We start from the raw sequence: 18,366 nt of genomic DNA, 5'->3' as shown, positions 1-18,366 counted from the left end.
GAGAGAGACAAAGTGCAAGTGGGGGACAGGCAGAGAGAGAGAGTGACAAAGACACAGATTCGGAAGCAGGCTCCGGGCTCAGTACCATCAACACAGAGCCTGATGCGGGGCTCGAACCCACCAACCATGAGATCATGACCTGAGCTGAAGTTGGATGCTTAACCAACTGAGCCACCCAGGCACCCCTTACTTTTCATTTCAGATGAAATATGTGCTCATTAAAGAAATTTGGGATGATAGAAGCAGAAGAAGAAATTACCTGGAGTCCTGTCTCCCAGAAACAGCCATGGTTAACTTTTGGTGTATTCCCTTCTGAACACGATTTCCATACCTAGAGGTTGTGTTTTTTAATTTTGTATACATAGTTTCATTGATATCTGGCTTTGGTAGTTTACCCAGGCCATGCCATACTCCTCAGTGTGCCATCTTTCCCTAATGATTTCTCTGTGTTGGGAATACTGCCACGGTGTCTCTTCATAAAGTACTTGCGAGAGTTGCCATTAATTATCTTCACAATCATCACCTTTATTATTATTGAAACTACTGCTGTTAATTTTAAACTCAAAGACCTCCCACTTCTAGGAGACAAAATATTCACATTCATTTTTTTAAAAAAATTTATGTTTATTTTTGAGAGAGAGAGAGAGACAGAGCATGAGTGGGGGAGGGGGCCGGGGGGGGGGGGGACAAAGAATTCACGCTCCAGGCTCCGTGATGTCAGCACAGAGCCTGATGCAGGGTTCGAACCCACAAGGCATGAGGTCATGACCCCAGCTGAAGTTGGATGCTTAACCGACTGAGCCACCCAGGCACCCCTGATTTTTTTATTTTCTTCAGTTTTGCTTTTACAATGAAATCTTTAGTTCACCTAGAAATATATTTTAACGTGTGTACCACAGGAGATAAGGACCAAAACAAAAAACAAACTTTTTTTTCAAAGTGCTAATCAATTATCCCCCAAATCATCACTGAATAAACCTCCTTTTTCTTGCTAATTTACAATATCTCTTTTATCAAGATAAAGGTTATATACACACATTTAGCCGAATACGCTTCACTGATCAATCTACAAACACATATATTATTTTTTGTCTTTAAAATGTTCTAATACCTGGCAAAACCAGTATCCCCACCCCAACACACACACACACACACACACACACACACACACACTTTTACTCCTCTTCAAAAATTATTCTCACACATCTTTCCTTCTAGGTGAATTTGAGGACCACTTACAGGCTCTTCTCAAAATAGTTCTGGTGGAATTTTGATGAAAGCTGCCCTAAACCTACCATTAATATAGGAATAACTGATGTCTTTATAACACTTTTTCTTCTCTTCCACTACGCAATGTGTGTTTCTTATTCAAGTCTTCCATACCACCCCAGAAAATTTTGAAATTTTCTTCAAATGGGACATTTCCATTTCTCATTAAGGTTATTTCTAGAAATGCTTTTTGTTACTACCATAAATGTTTTCCTTGGATTTTAAGTGGTCATTAATTGGATATAGGATGGCCACTGATTTATGGACATTTGTGCTGCAGGCAAGCTCTGGGGGCCTCTGTGGTAGGGCCAAAGAGCACTTCCTCCAGTTTACTTCACACCACGCGGAAAAAGAAGACCCACCCCCCACAGCCCAATCGCCCGTTTCCTGTGTCACCACCAACGTACAATGTGCTCACACCCACCACCGACCCAATTTCACTTGCTCTTGACAGCTCTGCTCCCACTTATAAGCTTTTCTAACTACCCCTATCACCTACCCCTTTCTATATTCCTCCAGTATTGATAGTAAGTTCTAGTATATTTAACCCTTTAAAATGCTTAGGGATAATTTTCCTTTTATCAATATTAGAACATTCAAATATTTTAAAGAAATTACATTTATTTTATATCTGAGAAAAGATTAAGCAGAAAACAAGTGAACTGATAAATTTTTTTTTTTACCTTTTTCATATTTATTTATTTATTTATTTTGAAAGAGTGATAGCGTATGCTCGAGAGCAGGCAGGGGAGGGGCAGACAGAGGGGGAGAGAGAGAATCCCATGCAGACTCCACACTGTTAGCGTGAATGGGGCTCAATCCCACAAACTGTGAGATCATGAGTTGGACACTTAACCAGCTGAGCCACCTAGGCATCCCTATATTTTTTACCTTTTTAAGAGATTATAAATTTGAAACAAATTTGGTAAAAAATATACTATTTGTTTAATATAGTTATAAACTGGGGCACTTGGGTAGCTCAGTGGGTTAATGGTCCGACTCTTAATTTTGGCTCAGGTCAAGATCTCACAGTTCATGAGTTCAAGCCCTGCGTTGAGCTCTGTGCTGATAGATGGAGCCTGCTTAGGATTCTCTCTCTCCCTCTCTCTTCCCCTCCCCTGTTCCTTCTCACTCACACTCACTAGCTCTCTCTCAAAATAAATTAAAAAAACATTAAAAATGATAAAAAATAAACCAGTGATAAACTAAAAGCGGCTCAAATATCTTTCAGTAGGGGTTCAGGTAATTTAGTTATGTGAGACTATTTTTAATGGCTATGCAGCGAAATAAATTGGACACAGAATATATACTGACATAGAAAAATGTTCACAATACACTGTTAAGGAAAAAAGGCAAGAAAGAGATGGGGAGGCGAAGAGAGACTACCTAACAGCAGTATAGAAAAATTTTTTGTTTAATAGGAAAAATGTCTGGTAGATATATACCAAGACTATATTTTATTCTTTTTTCTGTTATTCTTTATTCTGTTTAATAAGCACGTAGTAGCTTTTGTTGTTGTTAAAGATTTTATGTTTAAGTAATCTCTGCACCCAACTTGGGGCTCAAATTCACAACACTGAGATCAAGGGTCACATGCTCTACTGCCAGCCAGGCGCCCCGAGCACTTACTACTTTTATAGTTAGTTTTTAAAATAATTAGTGAACTTCAAAAACATATCTTGCTGATAGCATCCCATTATAAGAAAAGAATATAATATTATTAAATCAAATGCATTTGTAGAAACATACCAAATGCTACCTGTGAAAAACAAAACTCATTTTCTCATCAAAGTGAAAAATCATGAGGATGTAGGAACTCGTGGGGGACGTAACACAGGGCAATGACTGAGCAGTTATCCCTGCAAAATTTCTGCATTTTAAAATATGTCCTTGGACCTTCAGAAAGAAGAGTACTGAATCTTGGAACCATCCTGTCGAAAAGGTCCTTAAGGATTATCTAGCCAGAGCTCCCCGATAAACAAATAAGTAAAATGAGAAAAAAAAAAAAAAAAAAAAAGAGGTTAGGTGAGTTCTCTAAGATCTCAAAGTTAATTAATGCAAAGTCCAAAAGTATTTATAAATCAAAATCTATGCTTTTTCATTCCTTTCTCAGTTCTGGAGTCCAGCTATGCTGCAGTCTGTCGCTTCTGAGTATAAAAGGCAAATGATCGTTTACCAGGGTTTTCTGATCATCTAACTAAAAAGTGAACAAGAATGTGTACAATACTGTGAAATGAAGAGTTACTCTCTTGGTTAAGTAGGGCTTATGTGCTCTAACAGAAAGCTCTGACAAATGGGCATACGTTAGATTGTGGCAAGCGAGAGCTAGCAAAGTCCAGTATTTACACTTTGAAGTCGGGAAGAAAAAATTACTACTGAATTTAAAATTGTAACTGCACTACGAGCTTTTCCTACCTGAGTTCTAGGAGCTCATCCAACCCACCACCCTTCCATTCTTCTGGTTTATTCACTTCCGTTTAGACTGGTTCTTAAGGGACCTCTTTTTAAGTCAATTTTAAACCTTGTATGTCTTCAACAAAGTAAGTTTTTCATATACAATCCGCAATTAACCACTGTCGAGTTCACCAATACTTTGCCCACCAGAGGGAGCCCATGTGGGTTTCCAGGGAACAAGAAACCTCAAACATCAAGTTTGTATGAACTCTAGAATCAGATTATTCATGTATCAATATTATAAACTCACTTAATAATATTGTATTTCTATCCTCCCCAAAAGGTAAAAGATATATGAGGTCAGGTATCTAAAGTCCTCAACAGAGTTCCTAACCTAAAGCAGAAGCCCCAGAAGGATTGATTTTCCACAATTTGGATCCTCCTGAGTACTAGTTACAGTACTCAAAATAAAGTAGCAAATTAACTTTTTACACAAGTTGATGTGAGCTTAGTTGAGATCTGTCCTGCTAAATGGTTCTACCCTCAATATGTTGACAAATCTGGTTCTCAAGCCTATACAACAGCCAGAACCTGGACAGGAGAATTCATTAACAATGTCGTCCTCAGGGGGGCACCTGGGTGGCTCAGTCGGTCAAGCATCTGACTTTGGCTCAGGTCATGATCTCATGGTTTGCAAGTTCAAACCCCACATTGGGCTCTGTGCTGACAGCTCAGACCCTGAAGCCTGCCTCAGATTCTGTGTCTCCCTCTCTCTGCCCCTCTTCCACTCATGCTCTGTCGCTCCCTGTCTCTCAAAAATAAATAAATGTTAAAAAAAAGATTTTTTAATGTCATCCTGAGCAGGCATCTGGGGGGCTCAGTCGGTTGAGCATCGGACTTTGGCTCAGGTCATGATCTCGTGATTCATGAGTTCAAGCCCGGCACCGGGCTCCTTGCTGCCTCCCTGTCAGTGTACAGCCTGCTTCAGATCCTCTGTCCCCCTCTGCCCCTTTCCCGTTTGCACTCTCTCTCTCAAAAAATAAACAAAACTTTAAAAAAGTCAACCTCAGGGGACCTGTTTCAGCAGTCCTGTCCTCATAGGTACACTAAACTGTTGGTGACCTGCCAACTAGAAACTGAGGAAAGAGGGAACTATTTGACCCATTCTAAATTTTTCTTGGGATGAAGGAGAAAATCAACTGACCGTCCTGGAGAACCATGCTTCTGTAACATGTGATACAATCATTACCGCCAAGATGAGTTTCTTTGAAGAATGAAGAAAGCACAACTGGGGGGAACAGAACTCTGCCCAAGAACTTGGCATCGAAAGGAGCCCCACCCCCATCTGCAACTGGGGAGGCTGACTTGACCTCTTCCACTTCTCACCATCACACGGTCCAGCCCAGTGTTGGCTGGACTGGAGGCTGGTCGCTCACGTCAGTACGGGAGGCTGGCCAGATGTACAGGTGCCCATCTGGTAGACTCAACCAACTCTAAGATGGAAATACGACAAAGCAGGAGGGGCCCCGGGCTCCAGCGATGCCCTCCAACCCAGGTTAACCAGAAAGCACTGCCCTGGGGACTTACCCACCACTTGCTGTTTTAATAAAACTCCAAAGTCCATGAGGCTCCTTGGATGTAACCTCTATGGTTTAGAAGTGAAAGGAGGAGGCAGGAGTGACTGGCATTCTACTCCAACTTTGGGGGGAAAAATTATTGTGAGGTCTATTGACTTTTCAACCAGAAAGCTGGGAATTATTCTCCTCCTTCCTCTTTCTAACCCCACTCCTTACTACCTCCTACACATCTGCTTCATGTATCCACACCCGTCCCCTCCTACTGCCACTAGCTCACCACTTTCTCCTGACTTCCCACTACCTAATTAGCCCTTCTAGGTCAGTCTTGTTACATTCCGAACCCATCCCAATATTGCTGGTTATTTTAAAACACAAATACGATCTTTTCCTCTAAAAGGCCAGAGAGAAAACCTTTCAGGCTCTGCAGGCCTCTGTACACTACCACCTCACCACGGTAGCACAGACGCATCCACAGCCTCCGTGGACACAAATGAAGATGGTCACATTTCAGTAAAACCTCATTTACAAAAATAAGCAGCAAGAGGGGGTGCCTGGGTGGCTCAGTCAGGGAAGCGTCCAACTCTTGGTCTCCACTCAGGTCATGATCTCAGGGTTCATGAGATCGAGCCCCACCCACATCTGGCTTCAGGCCTCTCTCTGCTCCTCTCCCATGTGCCTGTGCTCTCTCTCTCACACACAATAAATGAACTTTATTTAAAAAATCAGTAGCAGGGGTGCCTAGGTGGCTCAGTTAAGCGTCCAACTCCGGCTCAGGTCATGATCTCATGGTTCGTGGGTTCGAGCCCCACGTCGGGCTCTGTGCTGACAGCTCAGAGCCTGGAGCCTGCTTTAGATTCTGTGTCTCCCTCTCTCTCTGACCCTGCCCTGCTCACGCTGTCTCTCTCTCTAAAATAAACAAAATGTTAAAAAAAATTTTTTTTCTAAATCAGTAAGCAGGCCAGATGTGGCTTATGGGCCCCCAGCCCCCCTGCTCTATGCAGTCCAGTGAGGCCTCTCTGCCACTCTGACCCTCACCCAAGCCTCGTCCAGAAAAGGGCCCCCCACCACAGTCTTGCCTACGCCTCCCCATCCCCCTGCCGTTGTGCAGCGGAGCCTCTGCCCACCCACTTCCCTCCGCTGGGATGTTATTTATCACCCTTCCTTTGTCTGGTGGAATAGTTCTTGTCCTTCAAGGTCCAGGCTGGTCTTCCGCTGACTCCCCCTCAAGGAGACTTAGTTTTCCTTCATGTGTATTTCTGAAGACCTGGGACACGGGTCTCATGGCTTTCTGTGTCCTCACAGCGCCTGACACATATTAGGCATTCAACGTTTACAGCATGAGGGAGTAGAGGAGTTATTGAATAAAGGGAATTTCAAAAGCTGCAGTCTTCATAAGTTCTGAGAAAAACTCAGAGGTACAACCCACAGGGGCTGTTAATACCATGAAGGTCTCCAACACACAGCTCTGCTTACAGTACACACTCGGCTAACACGACCCATCAACACAGTATCATGAAGCTAGAAGATGCCTTGGACAACATTAACGCAGTGGTTTTAACCTGTGTGGCTCTGAGTCTTAGGTTGGCTCCCCAAGGGAATCCCCAAGGAGAAGAGAAAAGGTGGGAGAGAGACAGGCTGGCTAAGGAACCTCTCTCTTCCTAGCCCCTGAATCCAGCCTCAGCCAAAACTGCTCCTTATTTCATTTGCAAAAAGGTTTCTGTATTAAAAAAGAAAACATCTAGAGGACCCAAAAAACTCCTGCTCTGCTCACAGCCTGCATCTACACCTGCACTGTGTTCTCACCTATCCCTGTCCCGTTTGGACGCATCTCTAGTATCTCTGGTCCCCAGTGACCCTGGCACCTGTTGCCTGACACTGCTTCTTACAAGAACATTCCCTTGACTGAAATCCCCGGTTTAGGAAGTATTACACTCAATCCTTGGAATAAAGTCTATTTCCAGCTCCTCTGGATAAGAATCCAGGGGGCCCCTCCTAGCTCAGGGTCTGGGTCCCTACACTGGCACACAAGGTCAACTGTGCGATTTCAAAGGGATCACGGAGGACCTGGGGAATCGATGCTGAGAGAGTTACAGGTATCACTCAGCCCTGAGCTGCTGTGTCTGCTTCTCCACTAAACTATAAACTTCCTGAGATAGGAATCAAATCAGTGATATAATAAAAAGAAACTATTTAATGTCCACTCCAGATACTGGATTAAGTGTGAATATATATTGTGTAATATCAAGGGAGCCTATTTTGATCACACGTTTCTACAACTGGAATATGCACAGAGATCAACTAGCTCCAAAACCGAAAGCGAAGTGACACAGTAGATTAACACATCTTCATTCGCTCCAGACCACTTACTGAGCATCTATGTGCATGGATTCAGGGGTTTCTGTTTTCACGAGGCTTATATTCCAGTGGATGCACAATAAATGAGCAGATGCAGCACATTAGATCATGAGAAGAACAAAGCACAGAGAGGGACAGGGCAGTCAAGGAAGGGCTCACTGAGGCAACATCCGAGCAGAGCCCTGGAGATCAAACCACACAGAATCGGGGGAAAGTGTTCCACATGGAGGGGCCGACAGACACAAAGGCCCTAAGGTAGCGACCCAGCAGTTCACGTGAGAAGAGCGAGGGGGTCAGGGGAGCTGGAGCAAGAGGAAGGGAGGGGGAGGAGGTGAGGTCAGAGAGGGAGCAGGGACCAGAGTGGCCAGCTCTGGGCCACTATAAGAACTCTGACTTTTAGCCAGAAACTCAAGATAATCAGTTCCTTAAAAACACTAAATGAAAACAAGACATGTCGCTTTCACAAAAGCAATGGATAATAAACAAAGAAAACTCCCTCTGTGCCTTATCTGAAAACAGAATTTCCAGAGCCCAGAGTTGCGATTACTTACATGGAATCAGAACATCATTGTTTTATGAGAAGTCACGGCAGTTACGTAGTCTAAGCTCTCAGTGCAACTGAGGAACCAAGGCCCAGAAGGACCCTGTGGCCTGCCTGCTTGTACTACAGACTTGGGACCACACGCCTGGGCTTCCTCTCGGTCTGTTCGGCGCTTCCCACTGGTTCCGGCTGCCCCTGGGCCCAGCCTGGCTGCTCAGAGGGTCTTGGTTCACAGGGTAGCACTCTCCCTGGCGTCTCCCCGGCCTCTGCAACCTTCACAAAGCAGTAAGAGGGGTGCTGGGGGCTCGGGTGGCTGAGCATCCAACCTCAGCTCAGGTCATTATCTCGCAGTTCATGAGTTCGAGCCCTTGATTAGGCTCTATGCAGACAGCTTGGAGCCCAGAGATTGCTTCAGATTCTCTCTCTCTCTCTGCCACTCCCCTGCTCACACTCTTTTTCTCTGTCAAAAAATAAACATTAAAACAAAATTTAAGCAGTAAGAAAAGGAAGAGCTGACACTGTGAGGCACCTCCGCACACGTTCCTGCACTGAAAGCTGGTCACCACAATCTTCCACAGTTCTGGTTTTTCCCTCCACACAGAGCTGGAGACAACCAGGCAGGTCAGGTGGAAGGCACATCAGGCACTGTGCTGGGCGCTGTGAGGAACGTTCCAGTTGGTACTGCCTGCCCGCTGTCACTGTCCACTCCTACACAGAGCATGCCCTTGTCCAAGGTTCTAGAGAGGGGACAATCCTAGTATCCGTCCCACCTTTGGCCACACATCGGGGTGGACATACGACCTGTGGCCATATGAAGAACCTTATCCCCCTAAGGCCCTCATGAGGGCTCCGGATCCAAGCAGAACCAACGAGAGTTCCTTCCTAGGCTTTAAGGATAAGAACTGGAGACGGGAGCTCTGGTCCCTGTGTCCCGCAGGTATATGAGCCAGGGCAGGGCATTCCCATTTTGCTCAGGTTAGTTTACATTAGGTTACTGCTACTTGCAACCAAAAGAATTCACATTGATGCAAACCTTTTCTCACTTCATCTGTGTAACAACCTTTAGTGGTTGCTACTATTTATTTTGTAATGGAGGAAACTGAGGTTAAGTAACTTGCCCAAGTCCATACAATAAGTACCGGGAATTCAAACTCAGGTCTTTCTGCCCTGAACCCATTCAGTATCTAGTTACAAATTCAGTATTCACTCAAGAAGGAACTCACTGCCATTCAAAAGCCAAGGAATTTCTGGCTTACAATTAGAGTGGAAATTTAAAGTGTGAGGATGTAGTGTGGGAAACAGCATTAAACTAGGGTCAAAGGACCTGGCTTCCACCTCTGGCTCAGTCCTATGACTCAGCTACTATGACTCGGAGCAAGTCATGTCGCTTATCAGGGAATTACTTCTCTCAGAGACAAAATGAGAAGCCTGAAAAACATGTACTCAAGATCCATTTAAGTATTCAACGAAAAAAAGTCCATGGTTCTGCTTTAAGCGTCCAGATTCTGTTTTTACTCCATATCAGGCAGGATGCCAAGCAGATTTCAATTTGAACGTCACACCCAACAATCAGCTGCCTCAGCCACAGTGATGCAGAGGATTCTGAGCCCTAAGATCTACTAGGGAACTGACACTGGCCTCCATGGTCAAAGGGAGGGAGAGACAGGAACAGGTGCCTGCTTGCCACACACGTGCCACTGCTGATAAAATAGTGTCACCTTAACAGAGCAATGCTGCCGCCATCTCTGCTACCGATGCTATTAGTACCTGCGCAGGATTTTCAGATTCCTTCGTGCACTTCCTGGTTTTCCCTTTGCAAGAAAGAAAGGCGAGTACAGGAAAGCTCAACGGTTTGGGGAATACAGCTGAGAGCCACTGATGACAACGTCCAAATGGCCTACGTGGGGTGAAGGTCAGGGGCAATGGGGACTAAGAACCAGTACGGTTCTCTATGATACACTGTCTCCTAAGTTGGCAGAATTAGCCTAGGAGCTCAAAAGGGTCTGGCCATGCCCAGGGGACAGAAGTGAAAATGACACTCAGGTAAGAGGACTTGCCCAAGTCGCCCAGTGCTAAGTACCAGGACCCAGATTTGAATCTACGTCTTCTGAGTCCACGTCCCAGCACTCTGTCCACTCCCAAGGTCCTCCGCACTCACCTCTTGCTCTACACGAGTTAGTGAGGGTCCCACTGCAAAGTGACACAGTCATCATCGTTTAGAGTTCTTTAGCTACAACAGGTTCCACACCCCGAGATAGGAATGTTATCACTGTCTGTAATTTAACGGGTAGACAGGCACTGAGTATACAGAATTCAACAAAATCTAGCATAAAAGTTAAATATTTAAAGGAACGATGTTGAAACCAGCCCATAGGGAAAATTATAAATCTAGTTTCAACACAGTTTTACTGACCTTGATAAAAAAAAAATCCTCTAGGACAATTCAATGAGATGGAAATCTGACATCAGGAATGCGTTTCGTCCAAACTGAGGGACGAGAAGAACGAGAACTGCCTGGTAACGTGCCTCCTAGAAACGACCGTGAGTGCTTGGAGGCAGGCATTCAACGCGAGGCGTTACGGAACCTCTACTCTTCCTTAGGTCTGACGACCAGCGCTAACCTTGACCCAGAATACGTGCTCCTGGCACCGGCCTGACTCTGACGTGGGAAGAATCCCGGACAAACAAACAACAGCCGGCCTCCTGACACGTCTGAGTGTGGCAGGAGTAACGGACCCCCTTCGCCCTAACCCCCTTCGCCAGCTCGATACTAAACTGGGGGGGTGGGGAGGGTGCGGGGAATGGCTGCAAGAACAGGAGGTAATACACCAAGCAACTGCAACATAAAATCAGAACTCCTCGAAAGAACGCACGTCTTCCCCAGGCCCGGAGGGGCGGGAGGCATGAGCCACGCAGCCTACGTCCCCACGTGACCAGCCTCCGCGCCGGAACACCACTCACACCCTCAAAGCTCAGAAACGGAACTTCCGGCGGCTAGCCGCGAACCCTGTGACTAATGCGCCACGTTCTTCTCAAACGTCTCTGACAAGCAGTCACCCCTCTGTTTAATTACCTCCAGTGACAGAAGACTCAGCAGCTCAGAGGCCTGTTAGTGTCCCTGAGGCTCATTAATTCAAAAGCCTAACGCACATTATTTTTTTAATGTTTTATTTCTGAGAGAGAGCCACAGCATGAGCAGGGGAGGCTCAGAGAGAGAGGGAGGCACAGAGTCTGAAATAGACTCCAGGCTCTTAGCTGGCAGCACAGAGCCCGACGCGGGGTTCAAACCCACGAACCGCGAGATCATGACCTGAATCGAAGTCGGACGCTTAATTGACTGAGCCCCCAGGCGCCCCGCTTAACGCACATTCTCATCACGGGGGGGGGGGGGGGGGGGGGGGGGGTGCTGAGGCCGAAACCTCCGTCAGGCTGCTGTCCCAACTGCGCTTCCTGTGCCCGCCACCTGCGTACCCCCGACCCCTGAACACGGCCCAAAACTGGCACAGTGTTAACAAACCAGTGATTTCAGAGTTAGAAAGGGCTCTCCCCAAGCCCCAAACTGTGACCTTCGCACACCACAACTCTACCTGAGGAGCCTCAGGAAGGCCTGGGCCAAACGGGGGAGGCGGAGGGAAAAGGTCCTGGTTTCCTTTCCTCTCACTGCAACCTGAGAAGCTGTTCCTCTGATCTATAAACAGGGGATCAATGCAGTTCAAAAGTCTTCTGCTGTTCGGGGGCGGGCGGGGGGGGGGGAAACCTTTATAGGTAAATAAACTGAAGCCATAGAATCTGCTTAATAACCTGATACGGCTAACAGTTGCAGGGATAAGACAACCACCTGGTGTCTTGATTCCTTCTCTAGTGCTCTCTCTACCACCTAACACCTGCCGGCCTGCAAAGTTCCCAGATTCCAGCTACACTCAAATGCTCATCCAGACAACTCAATAACACTGCAAAGTGGCATAGTCATCGTTATTCGGAGTAGCTCAGACAATATAAGTAGTTCCTCAGGGAAAAAAATGTGAAATGTCATTACTATCCAACTGGTATGTAATTTTACAGGTAGACATGCACCGAGCACACAGAGATTGAGCATCAACGTTACCTATTTCCACGTCTTCGGGCCTCTCTTCTCTGGAGATGCCACTGACCACCCTCTCTGCACTAAAATCATCTACTCCTCTTTCAGGATTTGTTTCAGGCATCACCAACTCTCTAAAGCCTTTCTCTGCCCTCAGGTAGAACTGACCACCTCCTCCGTGGTAGCCTACACTGCATCCATAAGGCTGTAGGATATCTGTTTTGTTACCGTCTCCCCCACCATTCTTTTTAAATTGTGTTCCTGTAACAAGGTGATTGTCACAAGGCAGGTGCTTAATAGAGCTTTACTGATGGACTGACTGTATTCACCTGGCGCAATCCCCCTTCTGATCCTTGCATATTGTCTGCAAACTGCCACACGCTAATTCATGCTCGTGTAGATTCGTTTAAAACTATTTGAGTGTCAGGGCGCCTGGGTGGCTCAGTTGGTTAAGCGTCCGTCTTTGGCTCAGGTCACGATGTCACAGTTTGTAAGTTCCAGCCCCGTGTCGGGCTCTGTGTTGACAGCTCAGAGCCTGGATCCTGCTTCCAATTCTGTGTCTCCCTCTCTCTCTCTGCCCCGCGCCCACTCACACTGACTCTCTAAAATAAACATTAAAAACTAAAAAAAAAAAAAAACTGAGTGTCTACAAAGTACCAGGCATCGATCAGACTGCATGCCAAAGAGAAGTGGATTCACCGTGAAATTAATGAAGTTTGTGTTTCAGGACCCTCACTTGCCCCCTCCAAAGCTCTGAACCTCTTCTTGTGATTCATGTTTTTATTTCTTAAAGGGGACCGACAGAACTGCAGAAGCTTAATAAATTAAAAAAAAAAAATGGTAGAAGCTTCAAGCTCCGAGTGTCAAGGATACGAAAGCGAACAGGGCAAAATATTCTCTCTCCACTCCGTTTCCTGTTCAGTGAGGAAGAGAAGACGACCATGCGTTCACTCGTTCATTCATTCAAAACACATTTGCTCAGCGGTGCTAGGAGTCGGGCACTGGGGATCCTGAGGTCACTGCTCCTGCCCTCAAGAAGTTTTCTGCTCTCCTGAACGAAAGCCTACTGTGCCTGGGGACCAGAAAGTGGCTTAGATGACTGTAACAGGCTGTTTGTGAAAGACCACCCTACACCACCATCACGACCTACTGATCCCTCGCGTGGGCCCTTAACCGACAGCAAGAGACAAGGCGGAGAGTGAGGTCAGGTGACTGACCTTTGATCTCACTGAGCCGGGAAGCAGAAGGGGAGGGAGACGAGGCGAGCAAACTCAAGAGGCAAAAACACCGTGGTCGGTGCCGCGACAGAAGAGCAAAGGACGGTGGGGAAGTTTCCCCGAGGTCCAAGTCGGCCGAGACGGCGAGCTCAATACCTCGCAAGGCAGCCCTGAGAACTTTGCGGACGAGAGATTGTCGAGTTCCCACACCCGCCTTCCCATTCCTCCAAATGAGGCTGCTCCCTTCCCAAGACAGCTGTCGGCTCTCTGGGGCCGGCCCTCGGGTCGCCCACTTCACACCACTTTCTCCAGGCTCTTCTCCTTCACACAGTGACTACAGCACAGGGGCCGGTGCGGGGGTCTGGGGTCCACGTCGCGGGTCCGCCCCCCTTGCCAGCCCGCCGTTTCCATAGCAACCAGCTCACCACTTCCCGCGCCCGGCTGGAGAAGTCGCTCTTGGGCCGGGGGCTCCGGCGGAACAGCTCGTCGCGGCTGCCGTCAGCCCCGCCGCCCACTGCCACTCCCAGCGCCTTGTTGCGCGTCTTCACCGTCTTGACGCTGGCCCGGAACAGCAGCGTGATATCCACCGCCATGGCGACCCACACACACCCCCGACCCCCTTCGCGGCCGGCCCACGTCAGCAGCTTGCGACCGCGGCGTGCGCCCGCCCGGCCGCTGGAGGGCGGTTCCGGCTCCGCACGCCTCCCTGCCCCTCCCGCGCGCCAGCGCCACCCGAGAAGAAAGGTTCCGGCCTCCGCGGAGTGACTGCGGCGAGAGGAGAAAGGTTCCGGGTTCTGACCGCGCGCGACCGCGGCGGCCTGGACGCCTGCGGCGCGCGCACCCGCCCCTTTGGCCTGCCAGCAGAGCTCGGAGGGCTTGGATGCCGGGAGAGGCCCCGCTTGGGGCGCGTCGGCCGAGGGATCGAGAGAAAACGAGAAGCCCGAAGGCTGCCCCTTTCTCTCGGCTCTCCCCATGCCTGGCCCGGCCACGCGCGCAAGCGCGCGGGGGGCCTGGGCTGAGGTGTCATGGAAGCGACCCAGCCTGACCCTGGATCTCAAGGACTCACCTTGCGAGGCACAGAAGCACGTGCACGGTGACCTCCGGATGCAGTACAGCGCGAGGGTAGAGCAGGTGTGCCAGGCATAGAGCAGAGGCCAAAAGCCTTTATTTTTCAGCCTACAGCCACCTGATCTGTAAAATTACGGGGGCACCTTGCTCGGTGTTACTGTGAACATCGAAGGAGGTAACGCGTGTAAAGTTTTGGCGTGACTTATCTCGGATTCGTCAATAAAAGTTACCAATGCGGTTAATACTGTTTTCATTCTTATTATTTGTGGTAGGGAAGAGTAGAGGAGGGGTCACTCAGAGCAGGCCAATTTGAAGGATGAGGAGGAACTTCATCAGATGGAGACCAGGGCGGAAGTGTCCCCAGTTTCTGTTCATCCTTGACGCACAGTGTTGTGTGTTTTTTAATTATTTTAAACATTTATTCATTTTAAATGTTTGTTTATTATTGAGACAGAGAGAAACAGAGCATGAGCAGGGAGGGTCAGAGAGAGAGGGAGACACAGAATCCGAAACAGGCTCCAGGCTCCGAGCTGTCAGCACAGAGTCCGACGCGGGGCTCGAACCCACAGACCCACAGACCTGAGATCATGACCTGAGCCGAAGTCAGACGCTTAACCGACGGAGCCACCCAGGCGCCGCAACATTTATTCCTTTTTGAGAGACAAAGTGTGAGTGGGGGAGAGGCAAAGAGAGAGAGACACAGAATCCCAAGCAGGCTCCAGGCTCTGAGCTATCAGCACAGAGCCTGATGTCAGGCTCAAACGCACCTATCGCAAGATCATGACCTGAGCTGAAGTGGAGGGGGCGGGGGAGCTTAACCAACTGAGCCACCGAGGGGCCCCTTGATGAACAGTTTTTAAATACCCGCTTAAATCATAGTAATTTTTTTTAATTTAATATTTATTTTTGAAAGAGAGAGAGCAAGAGGGAGACACAGAAATGAGGCAGGCTCCAGGCTTTGAGCTGTCAGCACAGAGGCCTTCTGTGGGGCTCGAACCCACAAAACGTGAGATCTGACCTCACGATCTGATCTAAGCCCAAGTCTGGTGCTTAGCCGACTCAGCCACCCAGACGCCCCTATAGTAATTTAAATGAAATGCCGGTTAGCCAATGAGTTCTTCCTACATCCTGGCTCAAGGTTGAGATTTCATTCCCCAGCTCATTGCTTTGTTCATTTGTCTTCTTTCTAAAGAGGAAACCCAGCTAGAATGCGTCCACACAGTGGTTGACCCAGCGCGGCCAGCAAGATAGAAATTCTCTTTCCGACACCAGTGATGCTCTATTTCACTATCATTCCACCCCACGTGGTGCACAGTTGGGTTTTCCGGAGGCCGTGGGACTTGCCACATGGCGAGAACACTGAATGCTCCACAGCTGCCTTGTATTAAGCCAGACTTTAAAGAAGCTTGCAAAAAGTAAAACCGTGCCATTCCCACTCAGGTTTTCTGTTTCTGAAATGTATTCTTTCCCAAAAGGATCTCATTTATGCTAATATGGAATGGATTTGGTTTTGTTTTTAAATGAATAGTATAGGTTTTTGTTTTAATTTCTAATATGGTAAATACCAATAGATGAAGCCCATGGAAACCAATTTTGTTTAGGGTTCTCAATAATGTTTAAGTGTGGAAAGGAGTTCTGAAACCAGGAGTTTGTTTCACATAAGTTTGTGAGAAATCTATGTCATGTGTACCTGAAAGGAGGAGGGAAAATGTTATTTAAAACCCCAACTGTAGCCGTTTCAGCCTTCCTGTACGAGGAAAATAAATTTCCATAGAGCGTTCTTACACCCGCGTAGCAGGAGAAAATGAGAAAGAAATTACTAAATCTCTGCCAATGATTCTGTATTGCATAAATGGCCCTTTTGTTTTATGGAGACATTAATGAATCTTGGGCTATGCAAAAACAAGCCTGGGGCAGTGTAGAAGGAAAGAGAATTAAATTGCTCTGCATAATAAAGTAAACGGGATTGAATTAAGGGAAAGCCTGGGAAGCCAGAATCCTAGGGGGAGGCCAGGAAAGAAAAAAGTGGTTCCTTGGGAGGGACTTTCCAGTGGGAGGGGGCTGAGCCACACCAAACCTTTGGTGAGTAGCGCCTTGTATGAACAGTGTGTTGGCGGCAGTTGGCTTTTGCTGGGCTTTTGCAGGGGGAAAGGTGGGGAGAAAGGCATGAGTTTTCTGTCTGGATATGCAAGAGCCGAGAAGACTGTGGAGATGACCCCCAAATGAGCTCAATACATCAGGCACTAAAACCACAAGTGACTACAAGTACCTAAAATTCCTAGAAAAGTCACAATGATCTTGAGGCTGTTGGGCTTATGAGATAATGAGATTCACTGACGTGTTTTTGTTTTTGGGGGAGGGCTTTTTTTTCTGCTCTATTAACCTCACAGAGCAAGGTGACTTCAGGTTGACAATAAGTATTTGAACCTGAGAGGCAATGTGGGAAAAAGGAAGAACAGAATGTCATGGAAATAAACCATAAATTGTCCAGTTTGATGTAGGACATACATTATGTCTCGTAAGTAATAATGGTTCATTCATTAGGTCAGGCACTTTTTTCTTAAAAACAACAACAACAAACCGTAAGACATATTGGAATCCTTGAATGTAGTTTCCTATGACAGCACCGTCTGGGCAATCAGAATAGATGTAGACAATCTTAGAATCATTTGGGGCCTCAATGGAAGTCATTAAATGCAGTCTCCATCAAATGCAGGGGTATATTGCACATCCAAATGCCCAACCCATGACAGACGGGCTGTGTGTGAGAAGATAGACTTCTGTCGTTAGCCACTGGGATTTTGTCATTGTGACCTCCTCTCGAGAAAGGTTGGTTTTAAAGCCCCACTACCTGAGGAAAGATGGTAAGTAGGCATTTGTCGTATGGCGTGTGAATTCTTGCCATGTACCGTGAGGAGACCAGAGTTTTCTAGGTCTATGGGATCATGGACTTGCCACAATAATATAGTAACTGAAGACCCTCTATAGAAAACTGTTCTATTGTTCACTCATATTCCTGGCCCCTCCCTAGAGAAGGATTATAGTTCCCTGAACTATTGATGACTGCCTTGGCCAGGTGATTGATTTTGCCACGAAAAGTGACGTGTGTTACAAATTTAGGAGACGACGTGTGGCTCACCGTGCTCTTTCCCCTCTGCCACGATGACCCATAACGTTCCAATGTTTCCTCAGCCTGGGTTCCTGAGTAAAGATTCCATGGAGCACAGCCAACCAGGGATGTGTGCTGGCATTGAGAAGTCAACCTTTGTTCTTATTGTCTATGGGGATTTGTAGTTTGTTGTTAATTCAAAATAATTAGCCTATCCTGATTGATCCAGATATCTGCCCCAACTAGTCTATTGGATGCATTCTTCACTTACCGTCATGACAATGGTATCGCCCAGTGGGTAAAAGGTAGAGAGAAAGGACTTCTAGGTCACACCTAGATCTACTCAATAATGGTAGAGAAACAGAAACCCTGGAGGACTCACCATGCCATGGTAGAATTCACACTGAAAGAGGACAGGACTTGGAGAACGTGTAGTTTAAAATTAGGAAGTGGACTTTATTTTTCTTTCCTTCTTTCTTTTTAATGTTTATTCACTTTTTTAAAATGTTTTATTTATTTCTGAGAGAGAGAGAGAGAGAGAGCATGAACAGGGGAGGGTTAGAGAGAGAGAGGGAGACACGGAATCTGAAACAGGCTGCAGGCTCTAAGCTAGCTGTCAGCACAGAGCTCGACACAGGGCTCGAACCCCAACCCATGAGATCATGACCTGAGTTCAAGTCACACGCTTAACCGACTGAGCCACCCAGGTGCCCCTATTTATTCATTTTTGAGAGACAGAAATAGAGGGTAAGCAG

At 47.0% G+C, this 18,366-nt stretch overlaps 1 protein-coding gene across 2 annotated transcripts in view; it reads right to left on the bottom strand.

Annotated features, from left to right (window-relative positions):
* The window catches only part of STX18 (syntaxin 18), a 123,409-nt gene extending 109,075 nt beyond the window's left edge, over nt 1-14,334 (bottom strand). Inside the window, exon 1 of one of the 2 annotated variants that reach the window (XM_039248973.1) lies at nt 13,860-14,334. In XM_039248973.1, coding sequence (XP_039104904.1) covers nt 13,860-14,027 — 168 coding nt within the window. In that variant the 5' untranslated portion in view covers nt 14,028-14,334. The remainder of the gene's footprint in view (nt 1-13,859) is intronic. The other variant, XM_039248972.1, reaches the window with a different exon arrangement.
* Nucleotides 14,335-18,366: the final 4,032 nt, after the last annotated feature.

This window comes from Hyaena hyaena, unplaced genomic scaffold (genome assembly GCF_003009895.1).
Source record: "Hyaena hyaena isolate Hyena2069 unplaced genomic scaffold, ASM300989v1 scaffold_328, whole genome shotgun sequence".
Lineage (NCBI taxonomy): Eukaryota > Metazoa > Chordata > Mammalia > Carnivora > Hyaenidae > Hyaena > Hyaena hyaena.
This window is presented reverse-complemented; position numbering and strand designations above follow the sequence as displayed.